Genomic DNA, 19,610 nt, shown 5'->3' with positions numbered 1-19,610 from the left:
TATTTTTTATCTTTGCAGTTAATATTTATGCACCAGTCCTTCATGCAAACAGATCTGTAAACGTGGGCATAGGTGGCAGTCAGGTACTGGATCCTACCTATATGGACATTTATGATGCAGACACACCCACTGAAGATCTCATTCTCCACATTGTTAATCCCCCTGACAATGGGAGGCTGATTAAAATGACAAAAGGGAAGCAAATCCACCTTCAAAAAGGAGATACGTTCACCATGCAAGAATTGAGGAAGCACAACATCCTCTTTATTCATGACAAGAAAAAATCAAGGTAAATATGTTCACTACAGCACACCTCTTCACTGTACCCTGCTTATTCCCTCTGTCTGTGGCATTATTAAATCAGCATGCTCTGTTGAAAAATACATTTGCTTTTGGTTGTGAACTGCCTTTGTATTATGTGATGTTTGAAGAGCTTTTTAGACTTCTATAAATCAATTTTGAAAGCCATGATTTGTGACTATATTCAGTGTGCTTTAATTTTTTTACACTGCATCTAATTTTACTATAATGGAAATGAAATAGATCAAAATAGTTTCAATAAAATCATTTGAGAAACAATCAATTTTATGGTTTTCTTATCATACAACATTAATAATATACATGGGATGCAAAATCAGTACATGGCATGTAATTGTAAATGAGGTCAATAAGTCAACATTAGTCAAAACCCAGAGTTTGTGAGCTCTTCCCTAATAATAAAGTGTACGCAAATGTAATAAAGGAAAAATGCCAGGCAATAGTATTGACTGTGCTACCTGTAGACAAATGCCATCTTTGCTCACTCAGCATTCTAATTGTAACAACATTTCAGGATTAAGCGCCTAATGAGAGGTTCATATATCATTCACTGTCTTTGTATAGACATCTCTGCTTTCACAGGAAAGGTTGAGCATTTTGTGAAATTTACTATCTGACTGCATAAATAAATAGCTGAATGAAATATGTACCACCAAATGTGATCACCTGACCTGCAAACATTTACTGAAAACATGTTAAAATGTTCGCAGTGAATCAATTACAGCTAACGTAACATAGGCGAAAGTGAGGACTACAGATGCAGGAGATTAGAGTTGAGAACATGGTGCTGGGAAAACAGCAGGTCAGGCAGCATCCAAGGAGCAGGAAAATTGACATTTCGGGCAAAAGCCCTTCATCAGGCTTTAGTCCAAAACGCCAATTTTCCTGCTCCTTGGATGCTGCCTGACCTGCTGGGCTTTTCCAGCACCACACTTTTAACATGGGGCAGAGTAACCTAGTGACTGGTGCATCACTGAACACTAATATTCAAACCAAATGTAGTTGGAATAGTTGCTGAAGCAAAATAATGAGATGCTAATTGTACAGTTATTAATCTCAATATTACATGCACACTTTGTGGTGTAATGCAGGTGCATTGTCTCAAACTGGCTGATCAAAAGCTGGAATTGTCCAAAAACTAGCCACGTTCTCTGAGGCACTGCTCCTGGAGCAATGTAAACATGGCAAGGTAGAGGCCACCTTCACTCATTGGCATCATTGTCTGGGCCAGCATTTACTGACCCCAAGTTGCTCTTGAGAAGCTATTTGTGAACTGTCTGCTTGAACTGCTGCATTCTATATGGTTTAGGTAGACCCACAATGCCATTAAAGGATTAAAAGGAATAGTGATATATTTCCAAGTTGGGATGGTGAGTGGCTTGGAGAAGAACTTACAGGTGGTATTTTTCCAATGTATCTGCTGCTCTCATTCTTCTAGATTGTAGTGGTCCTGGCTTTGAAAGGTCCTGTCGAAGCAGCCTTGATGAATTTACATAGTGCATTTTAAATTACATATACACTGCTGCCAATGGGTCGGGTCTGTGGTGAATGGAGTGGATATTTGTGATTGAGGTGCCAATCAAACAGACTGCTTTGTCTTGAATGGTGTCAAGCTTCTTGAGTATTATTGGAACTGTGCTCATCCAGGCAACTGGGGAGTATTGCTCTACTACTGTATTCATACCTTGTACAAGGGGAGCAGGCTTCGGTGAGTCAGGAGGTGAGTTACTCATTGCAGGATTCCTAGCCTCTGACCTGCTCTTGTGGTCAGAGGACTCATAGGACTCATCCAGTTCAGACTCTGATAGAAAATAACTTCCAGGATGTTGATAATGGGAGACGTCAGTGATGGTAATGCCATTGAATGTCAAGGGGCAATGGTTAGATTCTCTTGTTGGAGCTGGTCATTGTCTGGTACCTGTGCGATATAACTTGTCACTTGTCATGCCAAACTTGGATATTGTCCAGGTTTTGCTATATTTGACCATGTCTGCTTCGGTATCTGAGGAGTTGAGTAGTACTGAACATTGTGCAATCGTCAGCCAACATTCCCACTTCTGTCTGTATGATGGAGGCAATGCCATTGATGAAGCAAATGTAGATGACTGGGCCTAATATACTACCTTGAAGAACTCAACTTCTTGTGCTCATTGTTAGAGGTTAAAATCTGGCCCCACTCTATTCTTTGAATACAATGTTGCCATTTTCACTGGAAGGAAAATCTCAAGTGTAAGGCAGTTTTCAGGGAGAGGCTCAGAAATCCATTCATTCTTTCTGTTCCCATTATTGCAATCGCAGTGAGTGCTCTTCTCCTACAAGAATTATTTCAATTTACAGTTCATATATTTTAAAACATTTGCCCAATCAAACTTTTAAATCTTCAGTATTTCTGTGTCTATTGATTTTGAGGCAAGCAATTTCGCTCTAGAGTATGATCTACAACCCATTTGTTTTTATGACATTAATGATCAGTGCAGAATGTGCTACAGAGACAGTCTGTGCAAAGGAGGTGATTTCAGAATTCAAGAAAATTGAAAATCTGGTACACTCTTTATCTTAAGGGAGCAGAATTTGGGACACTTGTGAATTTTCAAAGAGCAATTGGACTATAAATTATGATTAAACAAATTGTAACAAAATTATAACCAAATAATTGTGCACTATGATTTTAAAATCTCGGGAGTTTTCATAATTTTCTATTAAAACTTGAACAGAAAACTAGGAAATAGCACAAAAGTAGGAGGTGCCTGGCTTATGTCAAGTCTACCATGTTTCTCATTTTTGAGAGGTGAATGTCGCTGGCATTATAATAGGAAGCCAAAAGATTACATATGCAATATCGGGGCGTTAGTGCAGGTTTTTGAGTGCTCATTTAGGAAGATTAGTTCAGTACAACCCCTAATGGCTCAGAATTTGCTCTATTAATAATGGTGTGATTGTCAGTATTTCATCCATTGCAAATGACAGCAACTTTTGGAATCTGCACAAATCCAATGAGAATCCAGAAGTTGCTGTTAATAATTCCATATTTCTTGAGAGGGTATCCTCCTCTCCCAGCCCCCTCCCCTGTCCCAGACTGGAGTCATGGAAATAAATTATTGAGAACATCTCTTTCATATCAACATCTCAAAAAACAGATAATCAATGGTTACATCACAGAGACTACACAAGCTAGGATTGTATTTCCTGGTAGTCAGATGGGTGATTTGACTCACATTTTCGAGGTTAGGGTGACAGAGATGATTGGGAGGAACTATTTCTGCTGGTTTGAATATTTAAGACTATAGACGTGAGCTATCAATTATAGTCAGATCTTTGAGGAGTGAAATTAGAAAATACTTAAACAGGTGAAGAGTTGGAAATTTGGAATTTGCTTCCACAAATGGGAATTAGTAAACAAATTGTTCCTTTTACATCTGAGGTTGATGGGATTTTATTAACTAAAGGAATAAAGGTATATTGATTAATAATGGGTCTGTGAAGTTTCATTCCTGATCAACAGTGACCTCATTGAAGGGCAAAACAGATTGAAAGGACCACTTGGCATCTTTGTTCTTGTTTTACCTTCTTGCATTCATCACCACTGCTGCACACCAAGACACCCCTTTCACTTGGCACCAAATGTAAACTGCCTTTGACCAAGGGGAAATCAAGACCCAAAGAGCTTTGTGGGCACTTGTCTTCGAGGTCAGCAGAAGGCATCATTATTTTTTAATGTGAATTGCATTTTTGCATTGGTGCTGTTAGTGTTGTGTGACTTTATTACACCTATGGGAATCTGCAGTTTAAACTTGTCTTTGGTATTGTTGACCATGATGTAGAGGGACTGGGGTGGACAAAGTTAAAAATCAAACAACACCAGGTTATAATCCAACAGGTTTATTTGCAAGTACAAGCTTTCGGAGTAATGCTCCATCGTCAAGTAGTGAGTTAACCTGATAAAGGAGCAGCGCTCCAAAAGCTTGTACTTCCAAATAAACCTGTTGGACTATAATCTGGTGTTGTGTGATTTTTTAATTTTGGTACTGTTGAGGATGAAGCTCAACTCTGGTTTGACAACTGCCTGTCCCACTTTGTTAATGACTCCAGCCAAATGCAGAGGGTGACATGACGGAGGCAGGAGAAGATTTAGAGGAAATGTAGCTGCATGCAGCTGAAATGCTGCGACTTATTCTAATGTTGCAAGAAAGCTGATGATCAGACAGGGCATTTGAGTAGTTGAAAGGTTGGTACAGCTGAAGGTTTGGTCTGAAGGCTCAAGACCAACAATTGTTTAGATAAACTGGGCAGGTTAGAATCCAAAGCAGGTCAGTGGTATTGTCAGCTCAATGGATCTGGTTATTGGGCAAAGGAGAACCATAGGAACAGTGATTTTATATCTCAACAATTGGAATCTAATCTCAACAATTCGATTCTGGGATGCAGCATTCAGAATCCAGTGGGACATATTGTCAAGAGAAGCGATTGAGCAACAGAGAGGTTAGTAGTCATTGAGGCAGTGTGAGTGGAGCAAGTACTGAGGGAAATCAGAAAGTATACGCTCAAAGGAAATGTGCTTAAATTTCTCATAAGGATAAAGTTCTTAAAAGCCTTTGGGCTCCCGTTAATTACTGGTACCTGGGTGAGTTTCTGAGAAATTCATGGGATCTGGCTTCACTGTGTCTGCCACAGTAGTGAATGCGTAAATTCATTTATACACTGCTTGTGCAAGTTTTTTGTGGTTTAATCTATAAATAATTTATATGACGTTATTTCCAGGTTCTGACTTGCTCTTCTCTTCAGCTTGATATCAAGCCACCAAGGGCAGTGTTCACTTGGGCTGTTTGAATATTAATTTCAGGAATTGTCAAACTATCAATCCAATTTTAACATTTTGCTGTTGAGAACCTTATGCATATCAGTGAAATATGAAATGGGTATAAATAAGTGTTTAAATCCTAAATTCATTTACAAATGAAGAGAAGACAATGGCTAAGTAAATTAATCAGAATGAAAAGCATTTTACAAAGTATTACTAGAATACATAGACTCCAGTTCATTGTACTGGCGAATACACCAAAGGTGGTTCCAGATAGATTGAGAATGCAGCGACCATTTATCAATAACTACTATTAGTGGTTCTTTGCATTGCTCTTTTTTTCTTTGACTATTTCATACTTCATTGTTAGAAATTCCCAGTTCTTTTTTCATTACGAAGCTGCTATATAATGAGAGCCAGTAATAGGTCAGATGGTGCAATGGTCGTGGGCTGGAGGTCAGGGTCAAGTTCCACATGCCCTTGGGGCTGTGTCATAATATGTGTAAACAGGTTGATTCATTTATTTTTATTTTAAATCTGTACTGCTTTAAACAAAACAAAGGGGGATTGGGTTCAGTTGTATGGACATTTATGGAAAAAGTTAAAGAGGTGTTTAAAGTTAAAGAGCTCAGCAAAAGTTTAAGTTCCCAGAACAAATAATAGGACAGAGAGTGTGGAAAAGGAAGAGAATCTAACCTCAGGCACACTATGGGGCTACTATGAGAAGGGTGGGCAGTCAACACAGGACTGAGAGTGTTCTGCTTAAGTGCACACAGTACATGAAACAAGTAAATGAGCTTGCAGCGCAGATTGAAATTAGCAGGTACGATGTTGTGGGTATCACAGAGATGTGTTTGCAAGGGTATCAGGATTAGGAACTAAATATCCAAGGATACACGTCCTATTGAAAGGACAGGAGATGGGCAGAGGGGGCAGTGTTGTCTTGTTAGTAAGAAATGAAATTAAATCAATAACAAGAGTGATACTGAATTGAAAGGCACAGACTTGCATGGATAGATTTGAGGAATCACAAAGAGAAAAAGGCACTTGTAGGAGTGGGTACAGACCTAGCAGTAGTCAAGATCGGAGGAAAAAAATAAATCATGAAATTAAAAAAAAAAGTATGTAGGAAAGGCATGATAACAATAATCATGGGGGACTTCCATGTGCAGGTGGACTGGGAAAATCAGCTTGGTAGTGGAGCTCAAAGAAAGGAAATATGAATGTCTAACCAGGGTTTTTTTTTGGAGCAGCTTGTTGTAGAGCGCGCTAGGGAACAGGCAATTCTGCTTTTGGTGCTGTGTAATGAGGCAGACTTGATTAGCGAGCTGAAGATGAAGGAACCCCAAGAGGTTCCATAATATGACAGAGTTCACCCTGCTGTTTGAGAGGGAGAAGATTGAAACAGACGTAGTGGTTTTACATGGGAAAAGTGAGGACTGCAGATGCTGGAGATCAGAGTCGAAGAGTGTGCTGCTGGAAAAAGTACAGCCGGTCAGGCAGCATCCGAGGAGCAGGAGAATTGATGTTTCAAGCATAAGCCCTTCATCAGGTGGTTTTACAATTGAGTAAAGGTAACTGCAAAGACATGAGGGAGGAGCTGGCCAGATGTGATTGGAAGGAGAGCCTAGCAAGGAAGACAGTGGAGCAGCAATGGCAGGATTTTCTGGGGGTAATTCTGGAGACAAAACAAAAATCCTTCCCAAGGAAGAAGAAGCATACTAAAGGGAAGACGAGGCAACCATGGCTGATAAGGGAAGTCAGGGAAACAAATGCAAAAGCATAGAATATGGTGAAAATTGTTGGGAAGCCAGAGGATTGGAAAATGGTTAACGCAGTAAGGAAGGGATAGATTAAATATGAGTAAGCTAGCTTGTAATGTAAAAAAAAAATTGCAAGAGTTTTTTTTTAGATATCTAAAAGTTAAGAGAAAGACAAAGGTGGACATTACACTCCTGGAAGATTAGCCTGGAGAAATAGTAATAGGGAACAAAGAAATAGGAGAGGAACCGAATAGATACTTTGCATCAGTTTTCACGGTGGAAGACACCAGCAGCATATGGGAATTTTCAGTGTTAGGGAGCAACGTTAAGTACAGTGATCATCACAAAGGAGAAGATGCTGGAGAAGCTGAACAATCTGAAGGCAGATAAATCACCCAGACCAGATGGAATACTCCCCAAAGTTCTGAAGGTAGTATCTGAGGAGATTGTAGAGGTGGTGATCTTTCACGAATCAATGGAGTCAGGGAGGATCCCAGCAGATTGGAAAGTAGCTAATGTAACACCCTTGTTCAGGTTAGAAGGGAGGGAGGCAAAAGAAAGCAAAGTATAGGCTGGTTAGCCTGAGCTCAGTCACTGGTAAACTTTTAGAATCTGTTATTAAGGATGGGATTGAGGAGTGTGTGGAAGTTCATGGTGAAATAGGGCTGAGTCAGCATGGCTTTGTTAAGGATAGATCATACTTTAGAAATCTGTTAGAATTCTTTTGAGGAGATAATGAGCAAATTACACAAAGGTTAGCCTGTGGATGTGATCTATTTAAATTTCCAGAAGGCCTTTGACAAGGTGCTGCACAGGAGGCTGCTCAATAAGATGAAGGATAAGGGATTGGCTGATTGGTAGACGACAGACAGTGGGGATAAAGGAATCTTTTTCAGGATGGCAACCGATGATTAACTGAGTTCAGCAGAAGTGATTATTAAGAAATGCATGAAGAAACTGAGGGCATTTTTGATCAGTTTCTGGATGACATAGGTGGAGGAACAGGTAGTTTTGTGGAACTGGGGAGGCTGCAGAAGGTCTTGGACAGGCTTGGAGAGTGGGCAAAGAAGTGGCAGACAGAATACAAAATGGGAATGTGTGATGTGCACTTTGGTAGGAGGAATAGAGACGTGTAGACTATTTTCTTTGGGAATCTGAAACACAAAGGGACTTGGGATCCTAGTCCAGGATTCTCTTAAGGTTAACCTGCAGGTTCAGTTGGCACTTAGGAAAGCGAATGCAATACTTGCATTCATTTCAAGAAGGTGAGAGTATAAGAACAGAAATATACTACTGAGGCTTATCAGGTTCGGGTCAGAGCGCATTTGGAATATTGATGTTAGTTTTGGGCTCTGTGTCTAAGGAAGGGTGCATTGGCATTGGAGAGTGTCCAGAGGAAGTTTGCAATAATGATTCCAGGAGTGAAGGGCTTGTCATTGTGAGGAGTAGTTAAGAATTCTGGGTCTGTACTTGATGGAGTTTAGAAGGATGAAGGGAGGTCCTGATTGAAACTTACAGAATACTGAGAGGCCTGGATAGAGTGGATGTGAGCAAGACAAGTAGTAGAGACTTGGTCTCATGGGCATAGACTCAAGTTGAAGGGGCGACCTTTTCGAACTGAGATGAGGAATTTTTTCAGACAGAGTATGTTTAATCTGTATAGCTCATTGTCATAGAAGGCTTTGGAGGCCAAGTGACTGAGTGTATTTAAGACCGAGATAGATTCTTGATTGGTAGGGGGGTCAGGGGTGATGGAGAGAAGATAGGAGAATGGGATTGGGAAAAATATCAGCCATGATCGAATGGCGGTCCTAACTCGATGAGTTGAATGGCCTAATAATGCTCCTTTTATCCCTATATCTTAAACAGCTCACCATGTGTTTACTTTCAAAGCAGCAACTTCAACCTCTAAAGTCAAATCCTCTGATGATCTTAGTAAGCTTGTATGAGTCATTTAAGTATCTTTTGTAAAAGTTCATAGCATAAAATTGAGCATTTCTTTTAATTTAATGTAACTTTTTTTTCTGTTTTTGTCAGGAAGGGTCAATTTACCTTGAAAGCGAGTGACCACCAACTATACTCCTTTCCAGAAACAATTTCAATTCAAGCTCTTTCATTGAAGGTATCAAATTAAATTAAATTAAATATTTTCAGCTTCTCCTTTTAAAGCTTTGAGCATATTCAACCTCTATCTGAAAGAAATTGAGGTTTCTTGCTGTAAACTAAATTGGAGGACAACAGTGTCCAAATTTTAACTTGAACTGATCATTTTTCACTGTTGGCACAGGCATTGTTGAAGCAGTCTTTCACCAATTATAATCTGTGGCAATCACCTCCCAGAATGGAATTCTAGCTTTAGAAGAAGTTAATTGTCATTTTATAATCTTAATGAAGCAGAAATGATTTTCATGAGAACAAGGGCTTCATATTGTGATCGCTTGCTGTCTGGAAATAAAGGATTCCAGTCCAGGTTTGGTATTTGCCCAGCATTTATCTGAACGAGTAAAATACACGTAGTAAAAAAGATTTACACATTTGTGCATCAATTATTGTTAACTCCCTAAACTGGTAATATTTGCAATAGGAATTTCTTGCATACAGTTTGTTTCCTTGACAATTAAAGCATTTTCACGGTAGTAGAAATAATTTGTTGTGGGATTCATTTTGGGTGCTTGCTTTCCTGATGGTTCACCTGTGAGATAGAAAGACATGGAGGTGTTATAATTGAGACAATTGCATGGATAAATAAAACGCTTCGGCGGGTCGGTGTGGACTTGTTGGGCCGAAGGGCCTGTTTCCACACTGTAAGTAATCTAATCTAATCTAAAAAAACATGGAGGTGTTATAATTGAGACAATTGCATGGATAAATAAAAAGATAATTTTTTTGATGAAAACAATGGGAAAACAAACTGATAGGGACCGTTTTTTAGCTGCTCCCCAAATTAATTGAAATTAAAACTTCACATTTTAATTGCAGTCTCTTTTATTTAAAAAGATGTTCGATTGAAACGCAGAATTGCAAGTATTTGATTTCCATTAACACTCCTGACATTGCCTTTGCCTTGTCTTTCCTGTTTCCATATTTTCCCAAATTTGCTCCCTTCTCCCCACAATTTGTTTTGAAAGCCTATCTAATCATTAATTATGTGGCTCACTGGAAGATTGCCATCAGCCCAGCTCAAGTGTTGAACCATTCTGGGAATGGTTTCAGGGAATCTCAAACTAGGGGACATAGTTACAGATAAATGGATACTTATTTAAAACTGAGAAATGAAAGAAGTTCTTCTCCTGGAATGTCTGGAATTCTGTAGTCCAGAAGAGTTTTGGTGGCAAGATCACAGAAAGTATTTAAAGAGGATCTGGATCGATTTTTGAAATATCAGGGAGTTCAGGGTTTTGAAGAGTTGGCACAAAAGAGAAATTGACGTCTGGGCCAAGTCAGCTGTGATCTTATTTACTGGCAGACCGGTTTGAGGGGCTGAATGGCCTCATCCTGCTCTTATTTCTTATGCATTTATAACACCGGCAAGATTCAGAGGAGAGTGTGGTTGGACTGGCAGAGTTTAAATAGAAAGTGGCCACTGTGGCTCTGCCCTACCCTTTGCATAAATTGAATCTTCTGTCAATCCTTTCAAGTAGATTATTGCTGAATAATTAACCAGCTCAAAAATTATCTTCCAGACTGACACAAGATCTCTTCTGATCTCTACATGTCTCGTATAGATATACCTACTACCATAATGTGTTAAACTGACATCCTTAAGCATTTTTGTGGAGGGCAAAATTACTGGTGCTCAACATAATTAATTATTAATTTAAACATAAAATTTCTGTCTCCTGATTAATTAGTGCTAAATAGAAAACCTCCCTTGCATGGACCTGAATCTTTGTTATGAGGAGCAACAAATGATTCAAGCTGCTAATTCAACTTAGGATCATAAGAGAGCCCCATTGCTCAAGAAGCTTAAATTTTAATTGCTTGCTTTGCCTTATCAGGTCAAATTTAATGTCTTCTACTTTGACCTGAGTATGAGTTCTGCTGCATGCAATGGGCCAGGCAAGTCTGCCATTTAAATATGCAAACTGCTTGTTTGCTCTTTTTGACTGATTGTGGTATTTGAAGACATAGTCCCTAAGTGCACTCATTCATGTGATGTTATTGTGCTTTTCGTACCATTGTATCCAGGTCCTCAGAGCTTGACTACTAACATTGACTGCTGCAATGATTCAGTCCTACCACCTTCTTGGATTTTGTTTGTCTGTTGTCTCTTTGTTCCCCTTTTTATAGAACACATTTTCCATGCAGCTCCTTAACTGAGGTCTTTAGTACAGCATTGAAAATTTCTTGTGTTATTTCATATTGTCCCATTACTGTTTTAATGCATGTTAAGTGAATTCCACAACTACTCTAGCACCAGTTCCAGCCATGCTGTATCTCCCCTTCAAGAGATGAAGGTTGACTTTAAATTGTGCACTTGAGCATTATGTGCTGCCAATGTCCTGTTAGTTTGGGCTCACACATGGCAGCCATTCAGGAGCATGGTTAACAATGGCTGCACAGTGGAAGTTATGTTGGCTGGAAGCTAGCACAAAGGTGATTGCTGCCTGCATGGGAAGGATTGGAAATGATTTAATCTGATTCAGTATTGCAGCACCAACACCAGTTGGATTTATTACGTGAAAATAATGTAATATTTTTTCCTTGTTCATCTAATGAAGTAATTCAGTGAAATCACGTAGTAATAGAACCATTTATTGAGAATTCAAATTTACTTTCAAAATCTATCCAGTACTTCTTTTCAAAACAAGTCATTGAACAGATAGATAAGTGATTTTTAATTGATGTCTGTCTCTTTCCAGGGGCCCTATGTGCTGAATAATAAAGTCTTACTGCTCGGTAGAGGTGAATTAGGAACCATCTCTAATCTGATCTTGGACATTCAAGATGATGACAATCCCTCGGAAGTGGTACTAACAGTCTTGGATCCTCCAGAACATGGCCGCCTCCTTTTGCACCCTGCAGATGTAAGCGTACAGCAGTTCCAATTGAAAGATCTCAAAAGTGGACAGCTGCATTATGTTCATGATGGAACCAACAGCTTGCATGATCAAGTGCTTTTGCAGATCAACGATGGCCACAATATCCTGAATATTCTGTTCCAGATCAAAATTACTGAGCAGGTACTGATCCCAATTACTTTTTCACAAATTATATTTCTAATGTGTAAAAGCAATGATCCAGTGGGGTCTTGAGTTATGTTAGCTGAGATGTAGCCAGAATATATTCACAATATTTTGTCCCCTGAGCCTTAAATAAGGCACCACTTCCACTTCCAGCTGCAGCTGCGTTCTGCTTAACAAAAATCTATCTACCTCTGTGTTAAAATATTCAAGGACTCTGCTTCCTTCACGTATCGTTCTGTATACGATTGTCAAGTTAGACTAAGTTACGGTCTTTTTAATTATTTTAATTATTCTGTTGGTCTACAGTTATGAAGAACTGAAATCAATTCTTGGATCACAGTACTAATTTGACTCAACTGATAGTCCACTAATTTGTATGGCATTGGAATGCTTCCCCCAATGCTCAAAGCAATGCATTTTAATAATTTTTATTGTACAGTTCTGTATAAAAACCTCTCTCTTTTACACGAGTCATCTGATCCTATTCAAATTGCCACTTGATTGACCTAGCTGTGCATTTACTTACCTTCCTTTGTCCTGACCCGAGCACATTTTCCAGGTTCAGACTAATTCTAAAAGCTCTGAAAGGCTCATCATACTATTTCTGCTCCACTGCGTTTACTGCCAAAGATTGGGAAAGAGAAATCATTGCTGCATCCCTCACAACATAACCTTTATTGTGTTCTTTAGTCATTGTGTAGCATGTGTGATAAAGGTGTATATAATTATTATTTGCAAAGTTGAGTTGTAAAATGGAGATAAATGAGATTTTGATTTTCAATTTCTGTGAAGGTGACTTTTTTGTAAAAAAAAATTTTTTTTCAAGCTTTGGGTCAAAACAGAACTTTCAGGAAATCATATCACTGAAGCCAAATGTCTGACTAAAATACCCTGTAAGATACCAGCTGAGTTGCTCACTAAATAAAGCCGTTATGACGATGGATGGAGAGACCAGAAGCCAGAGCAGGTTGATTCGAAAGAGAGGTCCAAATCAGATGTGCTATTTAGCAGTCTCAAGTTAGTCTGAGTAACTTAAAAAAAAACTCAGTTCATTGAGTTTTCTCACTGAGTTAGTGTCTGTCTATGTATCTGCTGGAGAGACTGGTGAAAATGCAGAAAGGTGCTGAAAGGAAACTTGTGACCTTGTCAGTTGGGTAAGAAATTTTATGGTGGAGACAGGAGCAATATTTCACTGAAATTGAGTGCCTTTGCAGAATATTGCTGGGAGAAGGGTTGAAATGTTCTGTTTGCTATTTTTATAAAATCTTTCTAAATCATTCATCTTAATAGTTTACTATTTAATGATAGAATATGTTTAGGGCACAGATCACCATGGTAACCAGATGACAAAAATAAAGATTGTGCTCTGCCCTGTCAAACCAGATTTCACTTTGACTTGTTGTCCAGTATGACCATCAGCTGAGACCATATCACATTACATGACAGGCAATGGGAAATTCATTGTAATAGATCGTATAACATAACATGGAAAATCATTGTGATACCTCGAGTAAGATAAAAGACTGGAGAGGCCGACAGGAGAAAAATGGTTTTGACAATTTCTCATTTGTCTAAATAGATAATTGGACCTACTACAATCAATATCACTGGTATACATATTGTGTTAATTTCAAATGCTCATAGCTATGCCATATGTTTCCAGATCCAATGGTTTCTTTCCATGTTCCCGTGTTCTGTAATGTTCAATCTTAGTTTACTATATTGTGACATCCTACCACGCAACACCCTCATACATACACATGCTAAAAACCTCTGTCCTTCATTTCTGATGCCAACTAACCCAATGTTTTCTTGTTCTGTTGTCCCCATACTCTTCCGCCCTGTATTAACAGAACTTGTTACATCCCAAAGTACTATACTCCAGGATTTTCCTTGCTGTGGAAATATAAAACATCTGAGATGTATCCGCGCAATCAGATAAAGAGCTCTCCAATGTTTTCACACCCTTATTGCTGCTGAATTTTCCTCAATGCTGCCAGATTGCAAGACCACATTCAAAACAGCCATACCACTTCACCATACATGACCTCCTTTCCATCAACATCCCCTGTCCTTTTGCGTACTGTCAGACACTTGGGCTCCAATGCTATGGCACATAATAGAAGTTGATCATATCTCAGCAATTGTGATGCCACCTTCTGTACTTTCTTCCTGTAATCAGTACTCATGGACCTTGGGATCTCCAGTAATGCTTTCAAAGCCCAGTGCCTCACTTTATGTCATTAAAGTGAAGTAATTCTATGGAATCTCTCCCCACTACTGTAAAAACTCTATAAGAAAGACCTGAAAACAATTTCTGTATTCTCCAATTTCCAAGTTTCTATTCCAAACCACACTTAATAAAAGGTGAATTTTCTTTTGATTGCCCCTCATAGTTTTGGCAGGAAAGATAGACATATCTTGGGTAAATGGTATAAACCCACATGAAAATTAACACCCACGATTTTGCCTTAGACAGTAATCTCAGGTGTAAGATCATGCCAGTTTTGTTTTGAAGTGGGAAATAACAAGAAGTGCATATTTTCCAAAGTATTAGTTAGTCGATGATATCAGAATATCGAACAACTGTCATCGATAAAACACCTTACAGAAGATGCTTTGAGACATCTGCACATTATTTTGCCACAGGACAATCAGATAAAAGTTTATCTCAATTCATTCAATCTGTGTAAAAACAATCACAAGGCACTCCAGGAGCCTTAATGATTGGTGGTTCAATAGTTGATGATTGTTGTAACATTGTAAGTGAATCTGCTTTCATTTAAAGCATTGTCAGATTTTGTCAGAAGCAATCTTTTTATAATTTATGTACGTACAATTTTCAGTATGTACTGCAGATTGGCACCAAATTATGCTTTTTGTTTACATTTCCTAAAGTCAGGGTGTATTAGTTTATATATTTTGTCTTGTTACTTGCTGTAAGTCCTTTAGCTTGCAGAAACCTTTATTTCAGGGTAGATTTTTCCAGTCCTCATGACTGTGAAATACATAATTCTTCACAAACATTCAACTGCTCGAGTACTCATGACCTGCTGAGCACCTCACCAGTGGTGGTAAGGAGGAAAGTTCCACTTCAATTTACTCTCAAATCATTTGTATTGGCATCTCATGTCAGATCACCTATTTTGACGGTGCTTCCATTTGCTGGCTGATCCAACATCTGACTTAAATGGATACCCACCATATCCCTGATGAAGAATTGGCAGGTACAAACAAACAACGTAGTACACAAGTTAGACACACAGCTGCTCGAGTATGCCATGCCATTCAGTAACATCATAGCTGATCTGCTTCACTGTCAAATTCCACATTCCCATAAACACTACCCAGCAATTTTTGTTTCCCTTGCCTAACAAGAATTTATCTACCACCATCTTAAAAATATTCAATGACCTCTTCTTTGTACTGTGCATGAGTTTTGTCAATCATATGTACTGACTGAATTCTCCAGTCTTTTAATTGAAAAAAATAGTAGAATTTTGCAGGGAAGGACAAACTGTTGTGCAGATAGAACATAGACTGTACAGCACAGGAAATGGGCCCTTCAGCCCATGATGTTGTGCTGAATATGATGTCAAATTAAACTAATTCTTTCTGCTTGCTTTTGGTCCATATCCCTCCATTCCTTGCATATTCATGTGTCTATCTGAAAGTCCCTTAAATGCCCCTGTCATATCTGCCATCACCACCACCCCAGGCAGTGCGTTCCACCCTCTGTGTAAAATGCTTGCCCTTCACATCTCCTTTGAACTTTCACCTGTCCCTTAAATGCAAGCTCCTTAGTATTAGCCATTTCAACTCTGACCATCAATAAAGGATCAATTCCTTAGTTTAAGTTTTATCTGATGTGTTCCTTTGTGAAATCCTGGATAGTATTTCACTTGCTTTTTCCTAACGATAGCATCATTGTTATTGAATTGCATGATGACAATTTAATCAATACTCTGCAGTGTGTGTTTATGTATCTTGCCCCAAGGTGCTTGTTCTTCACTGAAAACCATCATTATAAACTACTCTCCCCTGTCTCTTCCATCCTGATCTTCAACAAATGCAATGAGTGCATGAACTTATTTGACATTAACATGAAGACCACCTGCTTGGTTGTCTCTGCAGCCTTCCTCCTTTTAATGCAGGCCAAGCTTCCATTTTCACTACTTCAAGGATAAGAGCAGGAAATTGGGGTTAGTGCACATTTAGTGGTAGTCATGTTAGTGCAGACTCGCTGGGCTGAAGGGCCTGTTCTGCACTGTATGCATCTATGAATGAGAGTAAATAGAAGAGAAACTAAAGAAACATTTGTTTTTTCGAACAAAGAAGGGGGAATATCTTGGGAAAGCTTGGGATGAAATGAGACTTAGAAAATTCTTAAATGACATCTGATGTGATTATGATCAACTATGCCTCTCAACCTTCTCAGCTAGCCAATTCATTCTGTTTCACTGCCATTCCACCAGTATCCAGATGTTTGTTATTGCACTTGCAATTACTTTATTCTGATATCCCCCAAAGATCTTTGCTTGCATTCCTTCTATATTTCAGTTGCATACATGTGATCAGTGAAAGTACAGTGTTAGCTTTCCAAGTATGCTGGATCCTTGAGCACTAACTTACAGATATGTCTGACATCCAGTTCTGGATAAGCAAACACTTCCTTCAAATAATTATTGAGATGGTCAAAGCTATTTTCTTCAGAACCAGCCCCAAGCTCCATTCCCTCGCAGGAGGCTCCCAAGCACTGATGATATTGCCTAGCCAGGGGACGAAACGTTTGCAACAAAAACTTCCAGCTCGGCGAACAGAACCACAACAAGATATTTTATCTGTCTCTGAAAACTGAGGCTGAATTAGATTGTTAACAGTCTTGGTGTCACATTCATCCTGAAATGAATTTTCAAAAATATATTACAGCTGCTTTTATTTATCATCTTAACATCATCCAACTCTGCTAATGCCTCACCTCATTTATTGCTGAAATCCTCAGCCATGCCTTTGCTAACCTGAGAGTTGACTAATCCAACACACTCTTGGTCAACCTCCCACATTTTACCCTCTGTAAAGTTGAGGTCAAATTTATGAGGTTATCCAAAACTCTGCTTCCACGCTGCAAATTACCTCCAAATTCTCCAAGCTATTTAAAACTGCGAATCTGATTGACCAACAATTTTTTGATTATCAGGATATCACTTTTTTTGTTGTTTCTTTTATCATTGTGTAATAATTAACATATTAAATATTCTGGAAGGAGCAGACCATTTATACTTAGTCTATCTGGTCTAATCACTCACCTTCCCCTGAATCATTTCTGAATCCAGTAATCCTGAAATCGCACCAATTCCCATTCATCTATCTCCCCTCTGATTAACAACCAAGCTAAGCAGTGCCTCAATTTTGGAATATTTGCTCTTGTTTTCAAATCCCTCCATGGCTTCACCCCATGTGTTCAATATCCTCCCAGCGGTATAACTCTCCAAGAAATATTAAAGGCTCTCTTTAAAGGTAAGTTGAAATTGTAATATATTGTGAACCTTTAAAACACCGTTGACCTTGTTATTCAAAAGCAATGAAGGAATAAAGAGTTTATTACTCTCATAAACTCTCTGTGGAGTCGCTTCCCCATTTTGGCAATTATAGAGGTCATGTAATGAATTATACTTAAAAAGAAATAACAGTATGGCACACTGGAGATAAACACAATTATCTTGTACAAGTGTTGGCATTGATTTTCATGCAATAAAACAAGTTGCAATCCATTAAAGTAGTGCTCCAGCCTGCAATTTCATATGCAGATAACTAAAACCTCCAAGCTGCAAATGATCTCTCAGTTCTCCAAAACGTTTATAACTCTGCTTGCATATCTGATTGATCAACCTTTTGTTGATTATCAGGGTAACACTTTTGTTCCACTTATCCTTGCGTAGTAATTAACATATTAATTGTTTTGGAAGGAGCAGATCATTGATCTATCTTGTCTGTTCATTCACCCTACCCTCGAAGAAGAACAAAGAACCTTACAGCACAGGAACAGGCCCTTCGGCCCTCCAAGCCTGCATTGACCCAGATCCTTTATCTAAACCTGCCGCCTATTTTCTAAGGATCTGTATCCCTTTGCTCCCTGCCCAGTCATGTATCTGTCTAGATACATCTTTAAATAATGCTATCGTTCCATTAGCTACTCCACTGGCAATGCATTCCAGACCCTCATCACCCACTGCGTAAAGAACTTTCCACGCATATCTCCCTTAAGCCTTTCCCCCCTCGCTTTGAACTTGTGACCCCTAGAAATTGAGTTCCGCACTCTGGGAAAAAGCTTCTCGCTATTCACCGTCTATTCCTCTCATCATTTTGTAGACCTTAATCATGTCCTCCCTCAAACTCAGTCTTACTAATCAAAATAATCCTAATCTATTCAGCCTCTCTTCATAGCAAGTGCCCTCCATACCAGGCAACATCCTGGTGAACCTTCTCTGCACCCTCTCCAAAGCCTTATGGGCGGCACGGTGGCACAGTGGTTAGCACTGCTGCCTCACAACGCCAGAGACCCGGGTTCAATTCCCGCCTCTGGCGACTCTCTGTGTGGAGTTTGCACATTCTCCCCGTGTCTGCGTGGGTTTCCTCCGGGTGCTCCGGTTTCCTCCCACAATCCAAAAAAAATGTGCAGGTTAGGTGAATTGGCCATGCTAAATTGCCGAAGTGTTAGGTGAAGAGGTAAATGTAGGGGAATGGGTCTGGGTGGGTTGCGCTTCGGTGGGTCGGTGTGGACTTGTTGGGCCGAAGGGCCTGTTTCCACACTGTAAGTAATCAAATCTAATCTAATCTAATCCTCTTGGTAATGTGGTGACCAGAACTGTACACAGTATTCTAAAGGCAGCCACATCAAATTCTGTACAACTGTAACATGACCTGCCAACTCTTGTACTCAATACCCCGTCCAATGAAGGAAAGCATACCCATATACCACCTTGACCACTTCACTGACCTGCATTGCTACCTTAAGGGAGCAACGGACCTGAACACCCAGATCTCTCTATGTCAGTTTTCCCCAGGACTTTTCCATTTACTGTGTCGTTCACTCTTGAGAAAGCATACCCATATACCACCTTGACCACTTCACTGACCTGCATTGCTACCTTAAGGGAGCAACGGACCTGAACACCCAGATCTCTCTGTATGTCAGTTTTCCCCAGGACTTTTCCATTTACTGTGTCGTTCACTCTTGAATTGGATCTTCAAAAATGCATCACATCACATTTGCCCAGATTGAGCTCCATCTGCCATTTCTCTGCACATCTCTCCAATCTATCTATATTCTACTGTATTCTCTGACAGTCCCCTTCACTATCTGCTGCTCCACCAATCTTGGTGTCATCTGCAAACTTCCTAATCAGGCAACTGGTACCTTCCTCCAAATCATTTATACATTTCACAAACAACAGTGGTCCCAGCACAGAACCCTGTGGAACACCATTAGTCACAGCTCTCCATTTTGAGAAACTCCCTTCCACCACGACTGTCTGTCTCCTGTTG

General features: G+C 39.4%; 1 protein-coding gene across 2 annotated transcripts in view; it reads left to right on the top strand.

The window, feature by feature from the left end:
* fras1 (Fraser extracellular matrix complex subunit 1) overlaps positions 1–19,610 on the top strand; it is a 441,368-nt gene that overhangs the window by 268,021 nt on the left and 153,737 nt on the right. For both annotated transcript variants that reach the window (XM_043696280.1, XM_043696287.1), the window contains exons 27-29: positions 19–289; positions 8,917–9,001; positions 11,742–12,062. In XM_043696280.1, coding sequence (XP_043552215.1) covers positions 19–289; positions 8,917–9,001; positions 11,742–12,062 — 677 coding nt within the window. The remainder of the gene's footprint in view (positions 1–18; positions 290–8,916; positions 9,002–11,741; positions 12,063–19,610) is intronic.

This window comes from Chiloscyllium plagiosum, chromosome 1, assembly GCF_004010195.1.
Source record: "Chiloscyllium plagiosum isolate BGI_BamShark_2017 chromosome 1, ASM401019v2, whole genome shotgun sequence".
Classification (NCBI taxonomy): Eukaryota; Metazoa; Chordata; class Chondrichthyes; order Orectolobiformes; family Hemiscylliidae; genus Chiloscyllium; species Chiloscyllium plagiosum.
This window is presented reverse-complemented; position numbering and strand designations above follow the sequence as displayed.